The 22,787-nt window shown below is 36.6% G+C and overlaps 1 protein-coding gene across 3 annotated transcripts in view; it reads right to left on the reverse strand.

Moving 5' to 3' along the window:
• TTC37 (tetratricopeptide repeat domain 37) overlaps nt 1-22,787 on the reverse strand; it is an 87,274-nt gene that overhangs the window by 56,921 nt on the left and 7,566 nt on the right. For 2 of the 3 annotated variants that reach the window (XM_007078907.3, XM_042990277.1), the window contains exons 3-13: nt 21,634-21,777; nt 19,382-19,472; nt 17,323-17,466; nt 16,159-16,250; nt 15,637-15,712; nt 14,743-14,883; nt 11,887-11,985; nt 11,670-11,778; nt 4,347-4,487; nt 2,410-2,511; nt 1,450-1,589 (exon numbers count right to left, since the gene is read on the reverse strand). In XM_007078907.3, coding sequence (XP_007078969.2) covers nt 1,450-1,589; nt 2,410-2,511; nt 4,347-4,487; nt 11,670-11,778; nt 11,887-11,985; nt 14,743-14,883; nt 15,637-15,712; nt 16,159-16,250; nt 17,323-17,466; nt 19,382-19,471 — 1,134 coding nt within the window. In that variant the 5' untranslated portion in view covers nt 19,472; nt 21,634-21,777. The remainder of the gene's footprint in view (nt 1-1,449; nt 1,590-2,409; nt 2,512-4,346; nt 4,488-11,669; nt 11,779-11,886; nt 11,986-14,742; nt 14,884-15,636; nt 15,713-16,158; nt 16,251-17,322; nt 17,467-19,381; nt 19,473-21,633; nt 21,778-22,787) is intronic. The other variant, XM_042990269.1, reaches the window with a different exon arrangement.

Genomic DNA, 22,787 nt, shown 5'->3' on the forward strand with positions numbered 1-22,787 from the left:
AGTCTGGATTTTACCGAATGGAGTCTCATGGTCCTGACATGTTCCTTGGTCCCCTATATCTTCTGTAAATTAGTAGTTAGGCCTGAAAGCTTAATCTGATTCTATTTTAATGCTTTGGCAAGACTACATCATGTGTACATGCACTTGTTATGTATGGCACTTTCTTTTGGTAATGTTAGCAACCACTGATCCTCAATGCGTTAGATCAGATTGCAAAATGGCGGTTTTCCTTATTCAATGGAATACTTCAACAACAACAAAATTTCCCTCCCCTCATTATCTATTTGATTATCCTGAGGAACAGTTCATAAAGGAAAGGTAAGATATTTTGATTCTTTCCAAATGGTTCCTCAGCACCCTCCAAAGATTTTTTTTTTTTTATTGAGAATGTTTTGTTTATTTTTTTCATCTTGAATACATGGATTTAAACATATTTGGTATTTTTCAATCTACTGCAGTTACTGGTGCTCAAACTCCCCTTTAGCCAGTGACAATCAACCCATGATAATTCCTAAGCCTTTCTAACATAATTCTAGTAGCCTTATATAGTTTCCTTGCTTTCTAGCATTCTAAGATGTTCTGGGCTCATCCTATACATCTTCTGTTTCATACCTGGACTTCACCAGCTCTCTAAGAAACTTTTCTTTGTGTGTGTGTGTGTGTGTGTGTGTGTGTGTGTGGCAGGGGAAAGATTGGAAAAACCTCAAAGCATTTAAAAAACACACTATTGGTAGAAGGCAAGTAGAAAATAAGAAATTAACATATTGGTTATTGAAGGATGCTAACAACTGTTCTAATTTTAATGAAATGTAAAGCCCTTTGAAATATATCAAACAATGATATTTTAAAAATTCAAAATCCTACAATACACTGGGTAATAGAATTTTAATTTTGGATAAAAAATAGCCTTTATCTGAAAAAACTGTTTAAAAATACCATGTTGTTATAATTCATAATTTATAGTTTTTTGACACAGAATTTCTAAATGTTTGAATTAAAAACATTAAGAAATAGGATTCCTTCTTAAATATCATTCTCCTTCTATTTTATTAAATTGAAAAACAAATAAATAATATTGTCTACTATGAAGCTACTTGAGTCCTTAACTGTTCTTGTCAATAATCTATGAAATCTTTTCTGGAGGCAAAAATTTAGAGTCCCAAATTAAAAATAATCAAGTTGTAATAACTTAAGGCAAAAAGAGAAAAGGAGAATAAGAACAATACTAAAGAAAGAAATCACACCTATGAAAAACATTGTAAGTACTTAACCAAGAGGCAAACAAATAACTTTGGAAGTTTCCAAGTGTGTGATCTGGAAAAGGCAGATGTGGTGAATTCATACCTCGAACACAAAATTTGTTTAAGTATTTGTGGAAGGAGGGAGTGGTTGGTGCCCATTTGACTGGAAAAAGTAAAGTCGAAGGGAAAAACCTGATGATAAGACTACCTGATCAAGAGTACAGATTGCTTCCACTGAAGATTCATAATCTGAGAGTTTAATCAAAGCCTCTGCTTTCAAACGGAGACAAAGATTCTTCTGATGAAGACTGCCACCAGACACACCAAGATTATCTATGTTCTTCAGAGCTGACAAAATTAAGGACATCTGAATGAAGACAACCATATTACTTCACTTATTTCTTCTTGTTAAGGGTAAAAAATAATAAATTGGAGATACAGTAAGAATAAATTGCCAAAATAATATACATGAAGAATAATTCCGAGCTAAAGATAGATTATTCCCTGAATTCTTTAAGGAAATATCTGAATTTAAAACAGAATACATCTGAATTTAAAATCTCTATCTTTACATAACATATAATAAAAGTGAACATCCTGAAACACAATGGCTATCTATATCTGTATCTGCTACATAACAAAAGTTAGCCAAACCATTGGTAACAAACTTAGCAAATTAGGCACACCGGAATGGGAAAGAAGCTGGATTCAAAAGGACCAGGGTGAACTGTGTCTCAACTACAGAAGGTAGGCCACCAGCTGTGTCAAGAGCAGTGAATCACTTTTTATGATTTCCTATCCCTCGCCTGACCCATCTGACCACATTCAAATAGGCTCCAAGATGCCTAAGACTGCTCTTATCTACATGAGAGGAATCAAAAACTCCTGAAGTCCTGGATGCACCAGAAACTTCCTTATTACAAAGACAGACCACCTCCACACAAGCCTAAACTGACTATGTCAAAATTCCAAGGAATCCTTTGAAAAATACTCATGGTTAGTTTAAAAGTAAATACACACTAGGCATTATTTAACCATCTCAATGAAATTTAAATTAGTGAGTAACTTAAAATACAAAATAAAGCATGCGAGTTTTTTTAAACCACCAACTTTCTCCTTTAACATGAAAAGAAACAGAGTTGGCCACCAATGCAGATATCAGGAATACCTTGACTGCATGAAAGAACAGCTTCCTTAGGTCTATGCATTTTAACTTGGGCTTCGGCCAGATGATACCACCCCGTTGTGCAAAGAGGGCTTTCCTTTAACCCTAAAAGGAAAAAAGCAATCACAAAATCCAAACTTACTATGACCAATGAGGTGAATGGCACCGCCATCTACTCCCCCAAATCAGATCCCTCCCCTCTCCCTTGTCTCTCATACATGATCATTCCCTACATTGATTCCACGCCCCAATCCATTTCTCTACCATTGCTACTTCAGTTCACATCACCATCCTTATCCCAGATCCCTGCAAGTGCTTGCCACCCATTCCAATTCATTCTTTACACTGTAGCCAGAATGTCTCTAAAAATACAAATGGAATTATAAAATTCCTCTGCTCAAAACATTCCACAGGTTCCTGGCTGCCCTTAACATGCAAACTCTTTCACAAGGTGTGCAAGGCCCCTCTCCACTATCATTTCTTAACTCTTCCTGCTCCCATACATCCTTCTCACATCTTGCTGAACCACCTTGAATTCCAGCTGTGCTCTCCTCTTAGGCTATTTCAGCTCTTGGCTTGAAAAGCTCCTCCCACCCCAAGCTTACATTTGTCTTTCAGATCTCTACTTGAATGTAAGTCTATCCATTGTGACAAATGCTAAAACTAAGTTAAAGTTTCCTGGCAAAACTAAGTTAAAGATTCCTAAGGGCGGCAGCAGGGTGAAAACATATATAATTATCCTTATTTTACAAATGAGACACAGATAATTTAATTAGTTTTCTAATGGTCTGGGAATTAGTGAGTGACAGTTTTGGAATTCAGACCTAAGCAGATCCAGAATATATAAGCATATTTCTTCCACTTCTATCTTAAATATATGTTCCTTTTTGTTTTTAATGTTTTTGTTTATTTATTTTGAGAGAGAGACAGAGAGCATGCAGGGGAGAGGCAGAGAGAGAGGGAGAGAGAATCCTAAGCAGGCTCTGTGTTGTCAGTGCAGAGGTCGACAGAAGGCTTGATCTCAGGAACCATGAGATCATGACCTGCGCCAAGATCAAGGGTCAAATGCTTAACTGACTGAGCCATCTAGATGCCCCTTAAATATACACTCCTTAAGGAAAGGCCCAAAGATAACCACCTACTGACTGTGTTAGCTAGGATGCAAGGCGGAGTTACTCAGATCAGAGGGCTGAAAGCTATCAGCAGAAGAGAGGGGAAGGGACAAAATCAGGGAGGGAATGTGTTTTGTTTTGCAGAACCAGTGGTTCCTACCTACCCAGGAGTCTGCTAGGTGTTTTACCTGACAGCCCATGGCATGAGCCAGTCTGAGCAGATATGGAGCTGCGGACCTGTACCAAAGCCCACCTGAGTGATCCTGAAGTTACCTTGAGCTCATTGTAATACTAAGATTTTTTTCCTCGAATGGGATTTTCTGCCATTTTTTGAACATACAATGTGTGTACTAGCATGCTGATATACTGGGCATACACACCGCGACCAAAGTGCCTAAGTAACAGCATATGGATTCATTATATTTGAAAATGAAGCATGGGAGCTAGCAAAGTATGAAGGAAGGGGCAAGAAATCAGACTCGAGAAGGTTGCAAACCCTGTGAAGAAGTTTGGATGTTATCCTAAGGGCAGTCAGAAACCCATGAAAAGCTTTAAGTTGGGGAAGAGAATATGTGTACATTAAATTAATGTCTACACCAGCTCTCTGCCCTTGCCCAATACACTGAATAAACACTTTCTGTACAAAGCCCATGGGGAGACACCGCCTTGAAAGCTATCTCCCTGTCTCCTTACTGTGATAAATAATAAAAGTTCTTTGCTTTCAACACTTCCTTGGGTTGTGGTCAATTTAAAGCAACCCAAGCAGTGAGACCCTTGAGTTTGGTTACAGCTACACCTCATGTTACATGCTCTATGCTGTACACTTGCCTTCAGTTAGGTTCCTAACAGCCTCTTCATACTTTCTGTCTTGTAATGCTTTAATCCCCAAACCAATGAAGCCTGGACCACTTTTTGAATCCATTTCCACTAGTCTGCGACAATACTGCTGTCCTTCATCAGTAAGACTGCCTGGAATTAAAAGGAAAAAATGATTAGCATACGTACTCCAAACTTTTTTAAAAAGTTTAATGTTTATTTATTTTTGAGAGAGACACAGAGCCTGAGTTGGGGAGGGGCAGAGAGAGAGGGAGACACAGAATCCACAGCAGGCTCCAGGCTCCGAGCCATCAGCACAGAGCCTGACGTGCGGCTTAAACTCACAGACTGCGAGATCATGACCTGAGCCAAAGTGGGGTGCTTAACTGACTGAGCCACCCAGGGGCTCTCATACTTCAAATTTCTAATTGCCAAAGCATACATACTTAAATCTCAAATACCATTTTACATATCTTCCACCATATCAATTCCAGGAATTCAAAACTTAAATAGACCAACAAACACCAAAAATTTTAACATTTCATTAAAAACTTATGCTCTTCATCTTAAATTTTGGCAGTAGAAACCACTTTACCCACTGCAGTATGGGTAAACTGAACCTGTAGTCATACTCAAGGTTTCAAACAAGAAACCTACTGCTACTTGCCATTAGGCTAAAACACACAGCCTCCTGCTTGCCAGCTCTCCTTTTGCTGTTCAGCACTAACAATTTCGGTTGTTAAATGAAGGAATCCCTAAGGACAGTGTCTTCACCAGTCTCTCTCCCTGGGCAACCATGTGCTGCTAGAGATGTGACAGCCAGGATGCCCTATCTAGTGTTCTTCCAGAATCTGGGATTAAAAGACAGTCTTCTTGTCAAGACACTATACAAAAACTTAGTCACATTCTTCTTAAGTCTACAAGCCCAGTAGCACCTTTCTGCATTCTTTCAAAAATTTTATTTTCCTATATACGTTAATGGTTAAGCTTATGTGACAATCATGTAATGCCTATATTTATTTCAAATTTATTCTGGTAAAATAATTTAGTTTAGAAAATATCATTTATTTTGTTTTATTTCCATTTTCTCCAACCTCAATCTCAGGATTTCCATTCCCAGAAAAGCATAAAAACATGTGGAAAATGTGACTTCTGCTTGAGAATAAACTGTGCATAGTATTCACCACTTTGATAAATTGTTTAATCACACAGGAAAATTCTTAAAAACTAATTACAACAAACTACAACCTGAAGAATAAATATTAAACTAATTTATTTGAAACAATTAAATTAAACTAATTTATTTGAAAAAGCAGCCTGATGCTTTTTTTTGAAATCTATTTAAAACACATACCCCCATGTGGAGCCACCCTTTCAGTCACAGATGTCAAAGATAAATTCTTTGCATATTACCATTTAGGTTATCTGTTTCAAATTTTTCAAAACCAGATACACAGCAATACATAATCCATGATATTATATATTGATTTAGCAGTCCAAGTTAGTAAAAAAAATTCATAACGGCTAAAGAATTAAAACTTCAGTACTGTTTGTGAGATATGAAAGCAAATTGGAAGAAATACTACTTTTGTTAGCTTATAAAAAAAGACTTGAGCCAGCTATTATTATGCTTCTAGATATGAATTTTCTTTTCCCAATGTGTTCTCACTATTGCTTCCATAAATGTTAATTTCCAAAAACAGACATGCCTCATTCCATATACCCTATTCCTCTCAAGCACACCAGTGCTTGAGACATCAGAATCAGAATCACCCAAAAGACTTGTTAAAACACAGAATGATGGGGCGCCTGGGTGGCTCAGTCGGTTAAGCGTCCGACTTCAGCTCAAGTCACGATCTCGCGGTCCGTGAGTTCGAGCTCAAAGTCGGGCTCTGGGCTGATGGCTCAGAGCCTGGAGCCTGCTTCCGATTCTGTGTCTCCCTCTCTTTCTGCCCCTCCCCCATTCATGCTCTGTCTCTCTGTCTCAAAAATAAATAAACGTTAAAAAAAATAAAAAAATAAAAAAAAAAATAAAACACAGAATGCTAAGCCCCGCTGTCAAAGTTTCTGACTTCAGTAGGTCTACCTGAAAGTTGGCATTTCTAAGTTCTCAGGTGATACTGATATTACTGGTTCAGAGACAATACTTTAAGAACCACAGGCCTATAGAATTCATCAATACCATAGACCACCTTTATTATTAGTCATATATACACATATACATACATATGTATATATATCTCCTGTGTTTCTACACCTGTAGCTAAACAGTAACTTCTGGAGGGTAGGGACTAGCATAGTATCTTGTATACAATAGACATCCATTAAATATTGTAATGGTCCTTTAAGAACACCATTATGAACTGATCCTCCAAAAGACTTAGTCTGCTAATAAGTAATAGCTGAGAATTACTATGGAAAAATAAAAATGTTCACCCTTCTAGAAAAGAAAATAAAATAGCTATTAAAATTTTTCCTTTAGGGGCACCTAGGTGGCTTAGATAAGCTTCCGACTTCTGCTCAGGTCATGATCTCATGGTTGCTGAGTTCGAGTCCTGCATATGGCTCCGTACTGCCAGCGCAGAGAGCCTGCTTTGGAGTCTCTGTCCCATTCTCTCTCTGTCCCTCCCCCATGCACACTCTTGCTCTCTCTCTCTCTCTCTCTTTCTTCCTCTCAAAAATAAACAAATATTTTTTAAAAAATTTTTACTGGGGCGCCTGGGTGGCTCAGTCAATTAATCGTCTGACTACAGCTCAGGTCATGATTTCACGGATCATGAGTTCGAGCCCCCTGTCAGGCTCTGTGCTGACAGCGTGGAACCTGCTTAGGATTCTGTGTCTTCCTCTCTTTGTCTGCCCCTCCCATGCTCACACTCTCTCTCTGTAAGTCTCTGTCTCAAAAAATGCATAAAACATTTTTAAAAAATAAATTCTTAAATTTCTACCCATCTGAATCAAAACTCTCTTATTCCAGAGAAATGTAATTCGTGACAGACTACCTTGGCCACATAAACTGCCCTTATTACCGAAAACACACCTGTGATGGAAAGAAGAGAAGCCAACCATGCATCTTTCAAGATCATCCATAAGCACGGTACCTAAAAACTTACAAAGGTAAACAAAGTATGGGTAGGTAGATGAAAACAGTTTCTAAAAGGCTAAGATGAACAAGAGAAACTTTTAAAACAAAATAAACTTTCCTTAACATCTGGGAGCATAATTACAGAAATCAAGAGATTTGGGCAGACTATGTTCTAGCCCTGGGAAACATATTCTCTACATATGACAAAGAGGAATTTTCTCTAGTGTTCCCCCAAACCATCAACGGTAGTAACAACATCACTGATCCTATGTAGAAATGAGGGATATTCCAAAGCTTCAATCCTCACCCCTCTTCTCCATACTAACTCTTGTTGAGAATACTAGCTGAATAATAGGCGGAGACTAGAAACAGGAAATAAACTTGAATTCTTTTGAATAGAAAATCATTTATTTAATTTATCTGCTTTTTTTAACATTTAAAAGAGCCTAAGATTCCAGATTTAACAACCTGAAAACAAGTCTGACAATATTATTTTTATTTGCCAATAAAACAAGTTAGATTTGGGGCCAATGAATGCTAAATCTCCAAGAATAAAAGGTGTTCTGAAGAGGTTCAGGATAGATGCTCAGTAATACCGATGAGAATTCCGTTTCCTAAAGTTTACCACCAAAACAAGGTGATTTTTAAAAATAACTAATCAATTGCTGACATCACAAAGAAACTGATCACTACTATAGAATTTTTCTTTTAAATAAACCTAGCTTGGGGAAAAAACAAAACAAAACAGCATGTACTCATTTATTTATTTGCATACAGATTTTCTAATATTTCCAGAGCACACAATCTTGAGCTTTTTCATGTTTGGATTTGAAGAACCAAGCTTTCTCATCCTCCCCCATTTCAGCTATAAAGCAAAATAAAATAAATTGAGGTCATTTAGCACAAAATAACATTTTACCAGCTGACAACTGTAAAAGCTATTCACTACTTGTTATGTGAAGCTTTATAAACTGAGTCATTTTGAAAATGAATCTTCAAGTCTCAACATGCAAAGGAGGACAAAAGAGAACCAAATATATTTGTCCCCAGTGTAAGAGAACCCAGTGATTAACTGCTGTGAAGTACCACATTCTGCAGATACTAAAGCACACTGGAGGAGGATAGGTCAGTCTTGAAAGACCTTACAGATTTTCACAAGTTCTTAATACACAGAAAGTTTGGTTTAGAGAAGCAATGAAAAGAAAACAAGAAATCTTTCACCACAGCTCCCTACTGTCCTGCATTAACTGTCAAAGTTCTATGCCAAGAATGATGCTTTACCTTAGAATGTACCTAAGCCTGAACCACTCCATCCCACAAATTCTTACAGCCAAAGATCCCACAAAGAAAAAACTCTTCCTTGACGTACCATATGTGTGAATATCCACCTACCCACTCCCCTTTACCAGGATATAAACCTCTCTTTCTTTCAGTTCTACAAAATACCCTCACCAAGGATGATTTTTTTCACGTAAACCAACACACTCTCTAATCATTTAGCATAACCCACTTGCTCTCTTTACTAGAATGCTTTGTCAAATACTGAATTTACGTGCAAAACTGCAGACTTTGTTGATCTAATTTCTTCTATAATTTTGTAATCTTTTTGAAATACAGGGGCCATGTTTATTCAACAAATCTACATTATAGGCATACATGTGCTTATTGAGAAAGCTTTCAATCAGTCTTCAAAAAGAAATTTCAAGTATTGTCTTGTGCCATTTGGCCCATGAGCAGGTCAAGAATAAGGGAATAGTAAAAACCATTAATAGCTGAAAGAAAATAGAGAGAAAAGGGTGAACAACAGCCATTACTTTCTCAATAGCAATTGTAAGAGTAGAAAAAGGGGTGGAGGGATGGGTACCAGAGGCCAACTACAAAAATCAGCCCATTTATCTTGGGAACCTATTGGGTCTCATGTTAAAATCTGAAGAAACTAGGTGAATTTTGGAATTATGTTTCCTGTCAGTGGAAAAAGAAAACCCACAAAAATTCACAAGTATGCTCCTCATACTGAAAGTCTCTTATTATGCCTCATCTTCCTTGACCTCAATACAAATTAACAATGTTAACTAGCCCTTTCTTCTTGAAACTCTCCTCGCAGGCAACACGACTATAATCCTCCTACTCCTCTAAAAGTTTACCATCCCCTTTGTATCCTTCCTCCTCCTTTCCCTTAAACACAATCGGTCAAATCCCTAGATTGCTTCTTTTAATATCTGCTAACCACTTCTTTGGACTCTTTTCCCATCACTGAAATCTAAGTTCCAATTCAATCACCTTGGTTAGAAAAAACAGCCCTAAATAAAGGCCTCCCAATCATAAAATTAGCTGTCCAATATGTCAATGAAGATCTTTCTGAAATGCTCTTTCCTTGAGCCTTCTCTGTTACTTCACATCAGTTTCCTCCATGTTCCTGTGAGACTTCTCTGCATCTCTGTTTTCTACTTTCCTCTTTGCTTTCTTCCTCCCTTTCCCTTTAAGCCATCCAGCACCACCCGAGACAATTTTCAGCTTTTTGTACTTTAGTCATCCTCTGAAGTCACACACTTCACTTTAACCAACATGCGAGTGATCTCTAAACCTTATGTCTAGTCTTAGTACAGATCTCTCATCTGCAAGCCAGATGGACATTTCCCTTTGTCCACTAACATCTCCTCTCCACCACTCAACTTTCTTACAGATGATCATTCTATATTAGACCAACTTTTCAAGAGAGCTAAAAGTAAAATTATATTCTTCCTCCATTTACCTCTAACAAATCTCTTCTATTTTTTTTTCATTCAGGTGTTACTTTCTATTGTTACAGTAGAACATATTCACATATGTTCACAGTTCATTCATTCCCAAGATCATTTAGTCTACCCAATCTAGTCTATCTTCTATACAATCTATCCTGCATACTACCGTATTAGTTTGATTTTATACTTCATAAGTTGACTGACTGAAACAATTAGTAGCTCTTCTCTCACAATAGTGAAAAGTGCTCTTGCAAGTCTGTTTCTGAGTCAGTTAAAGAAAAGGGGATCTGCTTAATTCTCACTAAAAAAATATAAGACTGAAGGTAACAGTTCTGAATTTAAATTCAGACACCAGCTGGGAAAAAGTACAAGTAGAACTAGAAGGGAAACTTAAAGTGGAGAGCCAAGATAGAGGCAATGATATTTTTCCAACAGGCATTTTCCCTCGGTTACCTCTAGCCCTAGTTTTCAACAATTTTTCTATAATGAAACATGTGATGGTTATTCATACATAAAGCATTCCCACAGGTCTACTCATTTAGCAACAAAGTAAAAACAATTAGTAAAGCTCTGCAATAATTTATAATCACTAACACAAATTACTTCCATTTCAGTGACTAATTTCTATGAACTTTGTTCACATCAGTTGAATACAGGCATGGACAAAAGTGATGGTCAAATTATATGAAAAACAATCTATTTAGCACAGATACTGACAGAAAGGACAGAGACTGGTGTGAAAACCAACTGGGTTAACCTCTTGTAAACAGACTGAACACCAGCCCTGGGCACAAGATGTCGGCAGACACAGGTTCTGACAACTCCTAGCAAGCTAGGTGTCATCAGTTCTCTCTCCTCTCCTCAGGAAAGGAGAGGCATACGTTAAGACATAATCTCTGATTTGAATCTACTCTATTTCATTAAAAAAGGAGATCATTTATAAGCTCCATTACTTTACAGTATTACGGCATGTGTAACTATGTACCTGTGACACTGCAACATAACATCAACACTGAGAATGTGCATAGTTCACAAAACCCTTTGCGTGACATTCATAGCCCTATGCAATATGGTCCAACCTATTCAACCAAAATCTATCTTAAGTTATTCCTTCCAGTAGAGCAAGTGAAACTATCTTACTATTCTGAAAAATTGCAACCTAGCTCTCTCCATACTTCTGTTCATGCCCTCAGAGCTCCTTTCACCTCCTCCAGTTTTTCTAATTTGTATGGAAAATTTAAGACTCTCCTCAATTCCCACCTTCCAAAAGACTTCAATGATCTACAATGAACTCAGGAATTCATAATTCCTCTGTGTCACTATACTTTCCTACATTTATTAGCCTCTTCATGTGCGTAAAGGCAACATACTGTACTTCCTTTTATGTCCAGAAATATTCAAACAATACATTGGCACACTGTAGGCACTGAAACAATTTTTTTATTGATAGCAACATCACTCTCACATGCTCATACACTTTTAGGACCCACAATATAATAAAGAAGAAATTACCTGATTCAATCAAATGTAAACAAAGCACTTCTAATGGATATTGTACAGTGGGATAGATGTTTATCATTCCTTCACAGGCCTTCTTCAACCTAGCAGTTTCATGAGGAAACTAGAAAATATCAAAGTAAAATAAACTAAGTAATAGTAAAATATACTTGTGAACACTTTCCTAATTAGAATATAAACATCACATCAGAGATTTTTAAAATCAACTTACTTTGGATAAACACTGAATGAAATGTCTATAAAGTACTTGGTGATCTTCACTAGGAATATTTTCTGATAAGCCCAGTGCATTCTCAAAAGCAGTTAAAAGCTGAAACAAACAAAAAAACCTATCATCTGTAGCATATTGAAATGACAAATGTAGTAAACAGTTGAACATGTAAGACTCACTTATACAAGATACAACTTCAACTAATTGCAAATGTATTTTATTATCTGGCCTTGACAATTTCATGAAGAAAAAAAAAAAATGGCACGTAGGTTTTTGAATACAGTTTAACCCCAACTGGCCAGGAGACTGCACTGAACTAATGAGGGTAACTATATAAATCAGCATTATGAATTTAACAAAACATTCTTGTAAGTGCTTGCTATTCCCTATAAAGTAGTTAACTGGAGAGGTATAATCATGAATAGCAGTGTAACTGCTACTGCTCAGATCATTTTTAAAATATCTCTACCAAAATCACCAGCATGTCCTTTGGAACATCTTCAGTGGTAGGAAATCCTCAGTCTTAAAAAACAAATTTTATGAAGTTATCAAAATAAAATTTTATGAAGTTTATCAAAATAAAACCAGAAATATGACTGAACTATAATAAAATCACTTTTTATCTGGTATTACTAAGTGATTTTGAAGAAAATACCAAAAGAAGTTTTCTAAATGTATTTGAGCAAGAAAAGCAAAACTAGAACCCAAATCAAGCATTTTAAAGGATACTATTCAATTAATTACAGAAGTTCTACCACTTTTAAAAATGAATCTCCATGACTTCATAATGAAAACTCATAATACAGTTCACTACTTCCAATTTTCTTTGTACAGTATGGTATAAAGTCTACATAAATAAGTAAAATTTTACTGTTCTGATTAAGTTAATGATCTTGCAAAAAAGGAAGGCTAACTTATGGTGTTTAGCACAAGGGGTTTAAAAAAATAGCAATGAAATTATCATCTGGAAAACAAGTGATGTCTTTTTTCATGAACACATTTAAATAAAACGAAATTATCATTAGAATTCAAGGTGAAAATAACCCCAGCGCCAAAATCCTCTTTTCATATTTTAACAGTTAAGAATCAAGTCTTAACATAGCAAGTATAATTAGTTCTCTTTCATAGAGGAGAAAACAGATAATTAAAAAAAAAAATTTTTTTTTTACTTATTTTGGTATATGTTTGATATTCTGGTAACCTATACTTACATGATGTCATAATATAAAGATATCATTTAAGAGAAGTTGGCAGGGTGCCTGGGTGCTCAGTCGGTTAAGCATCTGGCTTCGGCTCAGGTTGTGATCTCCCAGTGGGTGGGTTCGAGCCCCACATCAGGCTCTGTGCTGACAGCTTGGAGCCTGGAGCCTGCTTAGGATTCTATGTCTCCCTCGCTCTCTGCCCCTCCCCCACTCACACTCTGTCTCTGTCTCTCTCTCTCTCAAAATAAATAAACATTAAAAAAAAGAGAGAGAGAAGTTGGCAAACCACTTAATTTTGTCACTGCTCAATTTTTTCCACAACTAAATCTATACACAGATAAACCAACACACAGACAAATGCAAATCTTATTTTTGTTATTTTTATCTCCAGCATTTAGGACACTGCCTGACAAATATAGTAGGTTCTTAATAAGTATTTTCTGAATAAAGGAATAAATTAATGAGTGAACAAATGAACAAACATACAAAAAAAAAATGAACTTCCCATCCTTTACAGTCTATAACTGCTTATATATTTAAAAAAAAAATTTTTTTTTTACATTTATTTATTTTTGAGAGACAAAGAGAAACAGGATGAGCAGGGGAGGGGCAGAGAGAGAGGGAGACACAGAATCAGAAGCAGGCTCCAGGCTCCGAGCTGTCAGCACAGAGCCTGATGCGGGGCTCGAACCCACAAACCGTGAGATCATGACCTGAGCCGAGGTCGGATGCTTAACCAACTGAGCCACCCAGGCGCCCCTATAACTGCTTATATTTAAAAAGTCCATTCGGGTGCCTGGGTGGCTCATTTGGTTGAGCATCCAACTTGGGCTCAGGTCATGATCTCACAGTCTGTGGGTTCGAGCCCCACATGGGGCTCTGAGCTGACAGCTCAAAGCCTGGAGCCTGCTTTGGATTCTGTGTCTCCCTCTCTCTCCGCCCCTTTCCCACTGTGCACGTTCTCTCTCTCTCAAAAATAAACTTTTAAAAAATTAAAATAAATAGTCCATTCAAGTTACAAGTGTACAGTGAATGATTATTTATTATAAGAAATTAAGTTTACTTTTAAACTTAGAAGTATAAAAAAGTAGAATAAGACATTTTCCAACTACAGTTCAAAATCAATGAATTGTTTTAATCTTTTTAAAAATTCTTTTCAATTACTTCACTGTGCCCTACACTGTACACCAAAAAGGAATATTTCTAGATATAAGTACCCTAAATAAATACCATAAGCAAAATACTCAAGTTGCTAAGCCTCAAAATAATTCAGTACTCTTATTTCAAAAATATGAAGAAACATATCTTTAAGTAAGTACAACTTTAGAAATTACCGTAGTTTTGTGAAAGCCAAGCTCATAGTTTCTTTTTCACAGTGATGGCATAACTGATTTATTGTGGATTCTTATGAATACAAGGAAGGAAATTATGATACCCTAAGTACCAATTCCACTCTGTCCGGACTTAGTATGAGACTGCAGGCCAACAATTCTGACGGTGTCAGCAAGAACTTCTGTCAATTTAAAACTGACCTCTGATAACAATTTTGACATACGGCACTTTTCTATATTACACTAGTATGTTTCCATTTGCCAAATTCAATTCAATGATCAATTTTCACGACACAAACTGTAGGGAATAAATGGGTCAGTACCAATTGCTGGGTCTCATTATTCTGATCCTCAGTACTCTCAGCCAGCAACTGAGTCAATCTCCTCCACAGCTGATGAAGCTCTTGGTTGTCTGCACCTTCCTCCTGCCGTGTCTTTATCAATTTGTGCCATGTTCGGGCCACCTATGAAGAGGGAGATTTAAATCATCATTTTATCTTAAATATCAAAAACGCCAGTGCAAAAAATATAAAATCTATAAATAGCAATACTTTCATCTGCTAATACATAAAACAGCAAAAGCCCAGAACTCCATTTACTCTGAATTCTACAAAAAAGGTGACTAGGTAAATCCACACAGCCCTTACTTTAGAAGTACGACTGAGATACCAGAGTAGAAACTGGAATAAGACTACACGCCCCAAACTTCCTAACTTAGAGCATCCACTATGGGTGCACTACAAACACGTCACTAAATTCTACAGATGATGCCTTTGTTTATTTATTTATCCCTGCCTAGTTTCAAAAGGGTTTGGAAGTTCTGACAACTAAAATTTCAAAGTTCCAAAATACTGTAATTGGTATTATCTGTCTATATTCTTTTAATATCATACTACATAGTAATTTTTTAAATTTTCTCTCAAGCTAAAATCAAAGTTTTCTTTTTTTTAATGTTTATTTATTTATTTTGAGAGAGAGAGACAGAGAGAGAGCGCGTACTCACAAGTGGGGGAGGGGCAGAGAGAGAGGGAGAGAGAGAGAATACCGAACAGAGCCGGATGCATGGGGCTCAATTTCACAAACTAGTGAGATCATGACCTGAGCTGAAATCAAGAGTTGGACCTTTAACCAATGAGCCACTCAGGCACCCTGAAAGCTTTTTTTAAATAATGGTTTCATTAAAAGAAGTCTACCAGTCCAGCAAATCATTTACCAACCTCTAGGTGTTTCTTTTCTTGGTAATATAGATCCACAAGTTTCTTACAGACATCACACCACTTCTGTTTGTCAACACTTAGAATAAAAAAAAAAAAAAGGATTTTGAATCTGATTATTGAAAACAACCAAGGACTTAAGATACTAAAATTAATAAATCTCAGTAATACAGTCAGGCATTATTTTAAATTAGAACGTATCTTCTTTAAATTAGAACATATCTTCTTTCATACCACAAGAAAATTTTATAAAATGAGCCTCCCATTAAAAAATAAAAGGTTTAAGAAATAATATCTTCCATGGTCTTAACTGAAAATTATATCAAAGTTCCCAGATTAATCAGTCCTCTTATTAATCGTGTTTTGATTCTGTTTCAGTCACAATCAAGGAATTCTATAACCAAAGTATGAAAGAAAAATGCTTCTCAATTCCCAGTAAATGTCTGGAGTACTTCTATATAAGTTTTTATCAGTTTATTCCAATTAAAACTTTAAAGACACTGCCTTTCCCCATACAGTGATTACCTTTCATAAAGATCCAGGAGCTTTTGGTAAACACCAGGTAAGTCTTCCTTAGCATTTGTGTGATTACATTTCTCATATAAACTTGCTAACCCCTAAAATAGGAAACAATAGAGATTACTCTTCCAAAAAGTACAACATTCTCACATTCATTTTGCTAAACAAAGTGACAATCTATAAAGATTATTTGTGATTAAAAAATATAATTTACAAATGAAACAATATGTCTGGGATTTGCCTCCAAATAATTAAGGGTGAGGGAAAATATATGAAAGTATAGATGAAAAAATACTGAAATGTGTGGATTTTTAATGAAGCTAGGTGATAGCCAGGGGGGCTCATTATACCATTCTCTTTACTTCTGAAAATACATCTGAAGTGTTTCACAACAAAAAATATTTCTGAATGATTATATAATCTTAACTCTTAAGACATTACCAGATGACACTACTTTTATATGGCCAAATAAAAAAAATCCAAGCGTTTTGTGGAGACTGTAATTTTTGGTTCAATTAAAGATCACATATCCTAAATCAATCAATACATAATAAAAGCAGGCATCTCCCTAAGTGTGTCACCAGATATCCCCACTCATGTTCTTGTTCACATAACATGAGGCAAACAGGTTCATGTTCTCCTACTACATATTAGAAATCACAGTTTCTAAGATGTGGTTGAGATAGGAAACAAAGTTATTAAATATGAAGAAGTTGGAGAAGCCAACAAAAAACATGAAGACCATTAAATAAGAAAAAAGAATTTCACTTGTATTCAAAACAGACTGCACATTTTTTATACTTTACTTTTAGGAAACATATTAATATACATGTTTCCCTCAAGCATAAAGAATATTCTTGATAAGTCTTTCATATACACACATAATTAAGTTAGAGATTTATATAATCATATTTCAATTCTAATCCTCACATTTAGAAATAATCCATTGGCTTGGATGTTAAATAATGGAAAACAGCATCACTGGCATCTTTTTTTTTTTTTTTTTTTTTTTAACTAACTTGCTGGTTTAGAAAACCAACCTATTTAATTTTTTTTTTCTTCTGAGGGTTAAATAAAGGTTTAAATGCCTAGTTTAAAGCTGTTACCTATATTTTTAAAAAAGGGGAAAAACTTCTTTACTGTAATATAGGGCACGAAATTTGTACATACCTGCCAAGCCAGCAATTGGTCTGGCTCTAGTTCAGCAGCTTTCTTATAGGCACCCTGGGCCTGATCAGGTTGTTCTAGCTCGGCTGCAGCAACACCAATAAAAACCCAGGCATTATAGTTATTTTTCTCTTGTTTTAACACTGTCTGATTAAAAAAATTAAAAGAGCAGGATTAAATTTTGGAAGCTAATGGGTAAAAAGCAACTAAAGACAGTCTACTTGAGCGTAAGGAAATCTGGACCTGCCATTGAGCAATCTTAAGAAAGCCACTTAACGTCTCTGGTCTTCAGTTTCCTCAAGGAGAGGAGGAGTGCAACTGGATCAATAAATGTAACAGGTCAAAAATATGAGTCATATTTTTTAAAAGCTGCCCAAGTAATCCTGATGCCTCCATCAAATGCCTCCCCATGCTCCCTGAAAATGCTGTGTAAAAAGAGTAAAAGTATTCATACCACCCAACCATCCTGCCTGCTTCCACTCCACACTGTTACGGGTCAATTCACAAAACTGTTTTCCATATCATTTCACCCTAACCAATTCCCACATTTTCTTTCACTATGACAACATTGCCCTCTCTTAGACAGATGAGAGTTTCCACTGAAACTGTAGGGTAAGAAAGCAGACTGACCCCAATGTAACTATATCAAATATGTTCAAAATAAATAGTGGTGATGAATGTTTAAACACCACCTGTCAACAGGAATAAAAATTATATGTAGAGCTACTGCTTTCAGAAATAACAGCTATTTGCTAAGGTAAAAGTTTGAAACAGAAAACCAATAGGTTCTAGTGTAAGAAAACAAAACTAGTAGCTAAAATGAAATCAGTTAAGATTTTACATATTCTAGAGAAAAAAAGAATATTGACATGAGTTGAGCCAGATTATTTTTATACACATCCACATAACACTTCTAGCAATCTGTCACCAATCTATATAGCACAAATTCCATTCTATCCAACAATGCTGCCTCCCAAAAACCCAACAAATGGGGTAACTACCAAAGCTAACAATGCTTTAACCTCTGATATGTCCGATTAGTTGACCCCACCCTCTTTTCTACTACTGCCCCACTTCTCAATTTTCATTCCTCCTTCCCCAGCTTAGACTCCCCTGACCCATCACTGTCATCACTCCCTTGCAAACATCCTCAACTCCTTCTCCTCTCTTCTCCATCATCTTTCTCAACATTCATACTTGACCCACAACATGCCCATTTCTAAGCCTAAGAAGTTGAACATGAAGGGAGAAGCTACACAACTGACTTCACTGATGTCCCTTCAATAACATGAAACTTCAAATGGACATTCAGTAGGGCCTGGCAATCCTTTCCAAACCTTACTAGTAAGTTCGTTTTCCCAATAAACAACAACTACTTCATACCTTCCTTCGTCTCAAACCTCCTATGCAATTGCTCTTCCACTCTCAGCTTATACCTCACTAAGAAAATAGAAGACATCGGAGGGGAACATGCCCCTCTTCCTACCCCCAAATCTATAAGTCTGACAATCTACAAATCTGGATTTACACCTATCTTTCCTCCTGCTAAGATGGAAGAAGTATCAAGACTCTCCTCTCAAACTTGGGATCCCATCCTCTCTTCCCTTCCCAAGGACTTCACTTCCACCACTACTTCTCCTTCCTGCACATACAATTCCTCCCTCTGGACAGGCACATTCCCATCAGCAGCATACAAAGGGGTTTAGAATCTTGAGTCTCCCATTCACAAACCAAATAGAATCACAATGTCAACATACCATTAAAAAAGAAGAACTTTATGATACAGTAGTGCTCCATAGTACAGCCCATCAAAAGATACCACAGAGGTATTCAGGTTTTAAGAACATGACTTTGATAAGTTACCAATACAGAGAGAGACAAAATTAAGAATGGTGAAGTAGTTTGTCCTAGCACAACCATTCTAATGGTGCTACTAAACAACCCAGGCATTTTGTTATATTTAGACAATAAATGATACACTTATTACATCCATAATGCTTGTGAATGGGAAACACGCTTTCACCGTGGAAGGAAAAACAAAACAAAACAAAACATTGGTTACCTTACAATGTTTCAAAGCTTCTTTGTATTCTTTGTTTCTGATTGCATCTCTAGCACTTTTTAGAGCAGTCTTTACTTCCTTGCTGGACATTCTGTCAAAATAAAAACCCTGAGTGAACCTATAATAATACCTGCCTAATTATAATAGTTCCAACAAACTTAATTATCTGAAAAAGGCATATGCAATTCCTTCTCCCTGGAAGATTCTTTCCACCTTAAGGTACATATAGCATATTCCCCTACCTCTTCAGATTTTTATTCAAATGTCATTGCTTGGTGAAACCTTGGTTAGCCAAGCTAATTAAAATTTCAACACTTCCTCACCCCCAACACCCAACCTCAATATTGCCTTAACTGCATCCCTAACATTTAGCATCTTATACACTATATATTTTACTTATTTTATTTACTATCTGTTCCCCCAAACCCAGCAGAATATAAGTTCCATGGAGGCAGGGATTTTTGTCTGTAGTTGTGTTGTGTACTACTTTGTATTATTGCCAGCACCTATTATCTGACAAGTTGGACACATTAATAGATACTTGTTAAAATTGAGTTGTACTTGAGTTATACTCATTCTTCATATAGTAGGATAAAACACAGATGATGTAATGTACCAGGACCCAAAATACACATCAACCTCAATCCAATTCTACATTAAGCAAGATTTAGTAGAATAAGCCCAAATTACAACATAAAAATATGAACATAAACAAATTTCAGTAACCATAATGTAAGAGTGTAAGAAAATATTGTTTTAACACTGGTTTCTATAAATTATAAATTAACTTTCTTCATGGTAAGTGTCATGCAGAGTTATAGTAGTATAAATTCTGTGAGAGAAATAAATGCGATGTTCACATTTAAATGAAGGCAATGAAAATGCTAGAGGATTATGCACTAATTTGAACCATAAAAAGATATTTCAAGTGGTAGGTAAAATATTTCTTCATTTAAATTTAAGCTATGTTAATTTAATTTTAAATTATTTTGACATTTATTAATTTTTGAGAGACAGAGAGAGACAGAGTGTGAGCAGGGGAGGGGTAGAGAGGGGGGAAACACAGAATCCAAAGCAGACTCCAGGCTCTGAGCTGTCAGCACAGAGTCCGATGCAGGGCTCAAACTCACAAACTGTGAGATAATGACCTGAGCCCAAGTCGGCCACTTAATCAACTGAGCCACTCGGGTACCTCAAAAGCTAGTTAATTTAATTTAAAAAAACTTTTTTTAATGTTTGTTTTTGAAAGAGAGAGAGACAGAGCACAAACAGGGAAGGGGAAGAGAGAGAGAGGGAGACAGAGAATCTGAAGCAGGCTCCCGGCTCTGAGCTGTCAGCACAGAGCCTGACGTGGGGCTTGAACTCACAAACTGTGAGATCATGACCTGAGCTGAAGCCGGACGCTTAACTGAGCCACCCTGGCGCCCCTAGTTAATTTAATTTTAAATGAACTAACGTACCTTAAGATTTCACAACTTACTCTGATATCGGGTAAACAAGTCAAATTCAATCACAACTAAATGTTGAAAAAAAGAAACACTTGTATTTTTTGATAACTCCACTGAACTCCAATCTCATCAGGAAACAAACCTGGGTAAATATGAAGTCATTAGGGGCGCCTGGATGGCGCAGTCGGTTAAGCGTCCGACTTCAGCCAGGTCACGATCTCGCGGTCCGTGAGTTCGAGCCCCGCGTCAGGCTCTGGGCTGATGGCTCGGAGCCTGGAGCCTGTTTCCGATTCTGTGTCTCCCTCTCTCTCTGCCCCTCCCCCGTTCATGCTCTGTCTCTCTCTGTCCCAAAAATAAATTAAAAAAAAAAAAAAAAAAAAAAAAAAAAAAAAAAAAAAAGAAAAAAAAAAAAAAATATGAAGTCATTATAGACTGCAGATGTTCACAGTAGCAAGATGAACCAAGAAGATGGCTCACTGACATGGTACAGTGACACCCTGTATACCCAAAGAGGCTAAAGCAGAAGTGCAGATCAAAGGAGTTTAAGAAAGTAAGGAATAAAAAGCAAAAGAACAACAACAACGACAACAACAACAACAACAACAACAACAAAACCCAATCCTTTTGACTTAAAAAATGTTAGGTGGAAAGTAATACAAAAATTAACATATCATAAATCAATTTATCTGCAACTAGAATCAGGTTCCTTAAATACACAGAAAAATGACTTTTTGCCTAATTATGTTAATTACACATTAAAGCAGCATATTTCATATGCTCTTATTTTAGAAACTGCTCTCTTACCTGAGTTTATCTTGGTATACATTTATAGATGCAAACTTCAGTATTTCTTTTTTCTATAGCCTACAGACTTTGACCGGAACAGGCAATAAATTTCAATGCTGATTTCAAATTTTCTCACACCAAAGTTATCTTGGCTAGGTAACTCTGCAGATTAAAACAGAAGATAAATCAATGATGATAACAACTAATCTGGACCAACAGCAAGGGATTACAAGAGACATCCAAGGAGGAAAAAAAAAAAAAAAATTAAAAAGGAACAAAAACAGTTTTAAGTCTAAACAAAAGCAAACGGAAGAATTCAACTTTACAAGGAAAAGGATCACCATCTTTTCTATCATCCAACACTTGAGTGGAAGCACGTTCAAACAAGGTAAAACTGGGGTGCCTGGGTGGCTCAGTTGGTTAAGTGGCCAACTTGGGCTCAGGTCATTATCTCACAGTTTGTGGGTTGAGCCCCTTGTTGGGCTCTGTGCTGATAGCTCAGAGCCTGGAGCCTGCTTCGGATTCTGTGTCTCCTGCTCTCTCTGCCCCTCTCCCGCTTGCTTTCTCTGTCTCTCTGTCTCTGTCTCTCACAATAATAAATTTAAAAAGACAATAAGAACAAGGTAAAACCAGCCATCACTTATCCTACATGCAACTCCCAAACTATGCACTGCAAATGACACACACACACACACACACACACACACACACAGAAAAAAGGGCTCTTGTTCTAAAGAATATAATCTAAATCAAAAGAAAGACCTAAGACATATGAGTCATTAGAGAATCAAACACTAACTATGGATAATGAGTACAACTGCAATAGGAGTTCAAAGAAGGAAAAGTGTGATGTGAAGTAATTAAGGGGTACTAGGAAAACACAGAATTTAAGAATGTTGGGAGGAAAGAGATTGCTCCAGTCAGAAGCAACTGCATTAGCCAAGGCAGAGAAATAGGAATGAACACGTGTAGGAAACAATGAGAAAACTGAGTAGTGTGGAACAAAAGGGACTTGCTGAGGAGAAGAAGAAAACGAGGCTTGGTGGATAATGTAGAGCACGAGACTACAGAAGACCTTAAACGTCAGACAGACAGACAAGTTTAGATTTAAATACAGCAGCCAACACAGAGCTGTTAAATGCCTCTACATGAGTTATTTTTAAAGACCACAA

Source organism: Panthera tigris, chromosome A1 (genome assembly GCF_018350195.1).
Source record: "Panthera tigris isolate Pti1 chromosome A1, P.tigris_Pti1_mat1.1, whole genome shotgun sequence".
Lineage (NCBI taxonomy): Eukaryota > Metazoa > Chordata > Mammalia > Carnivora > Felidae > Panthera > Panthera tigris.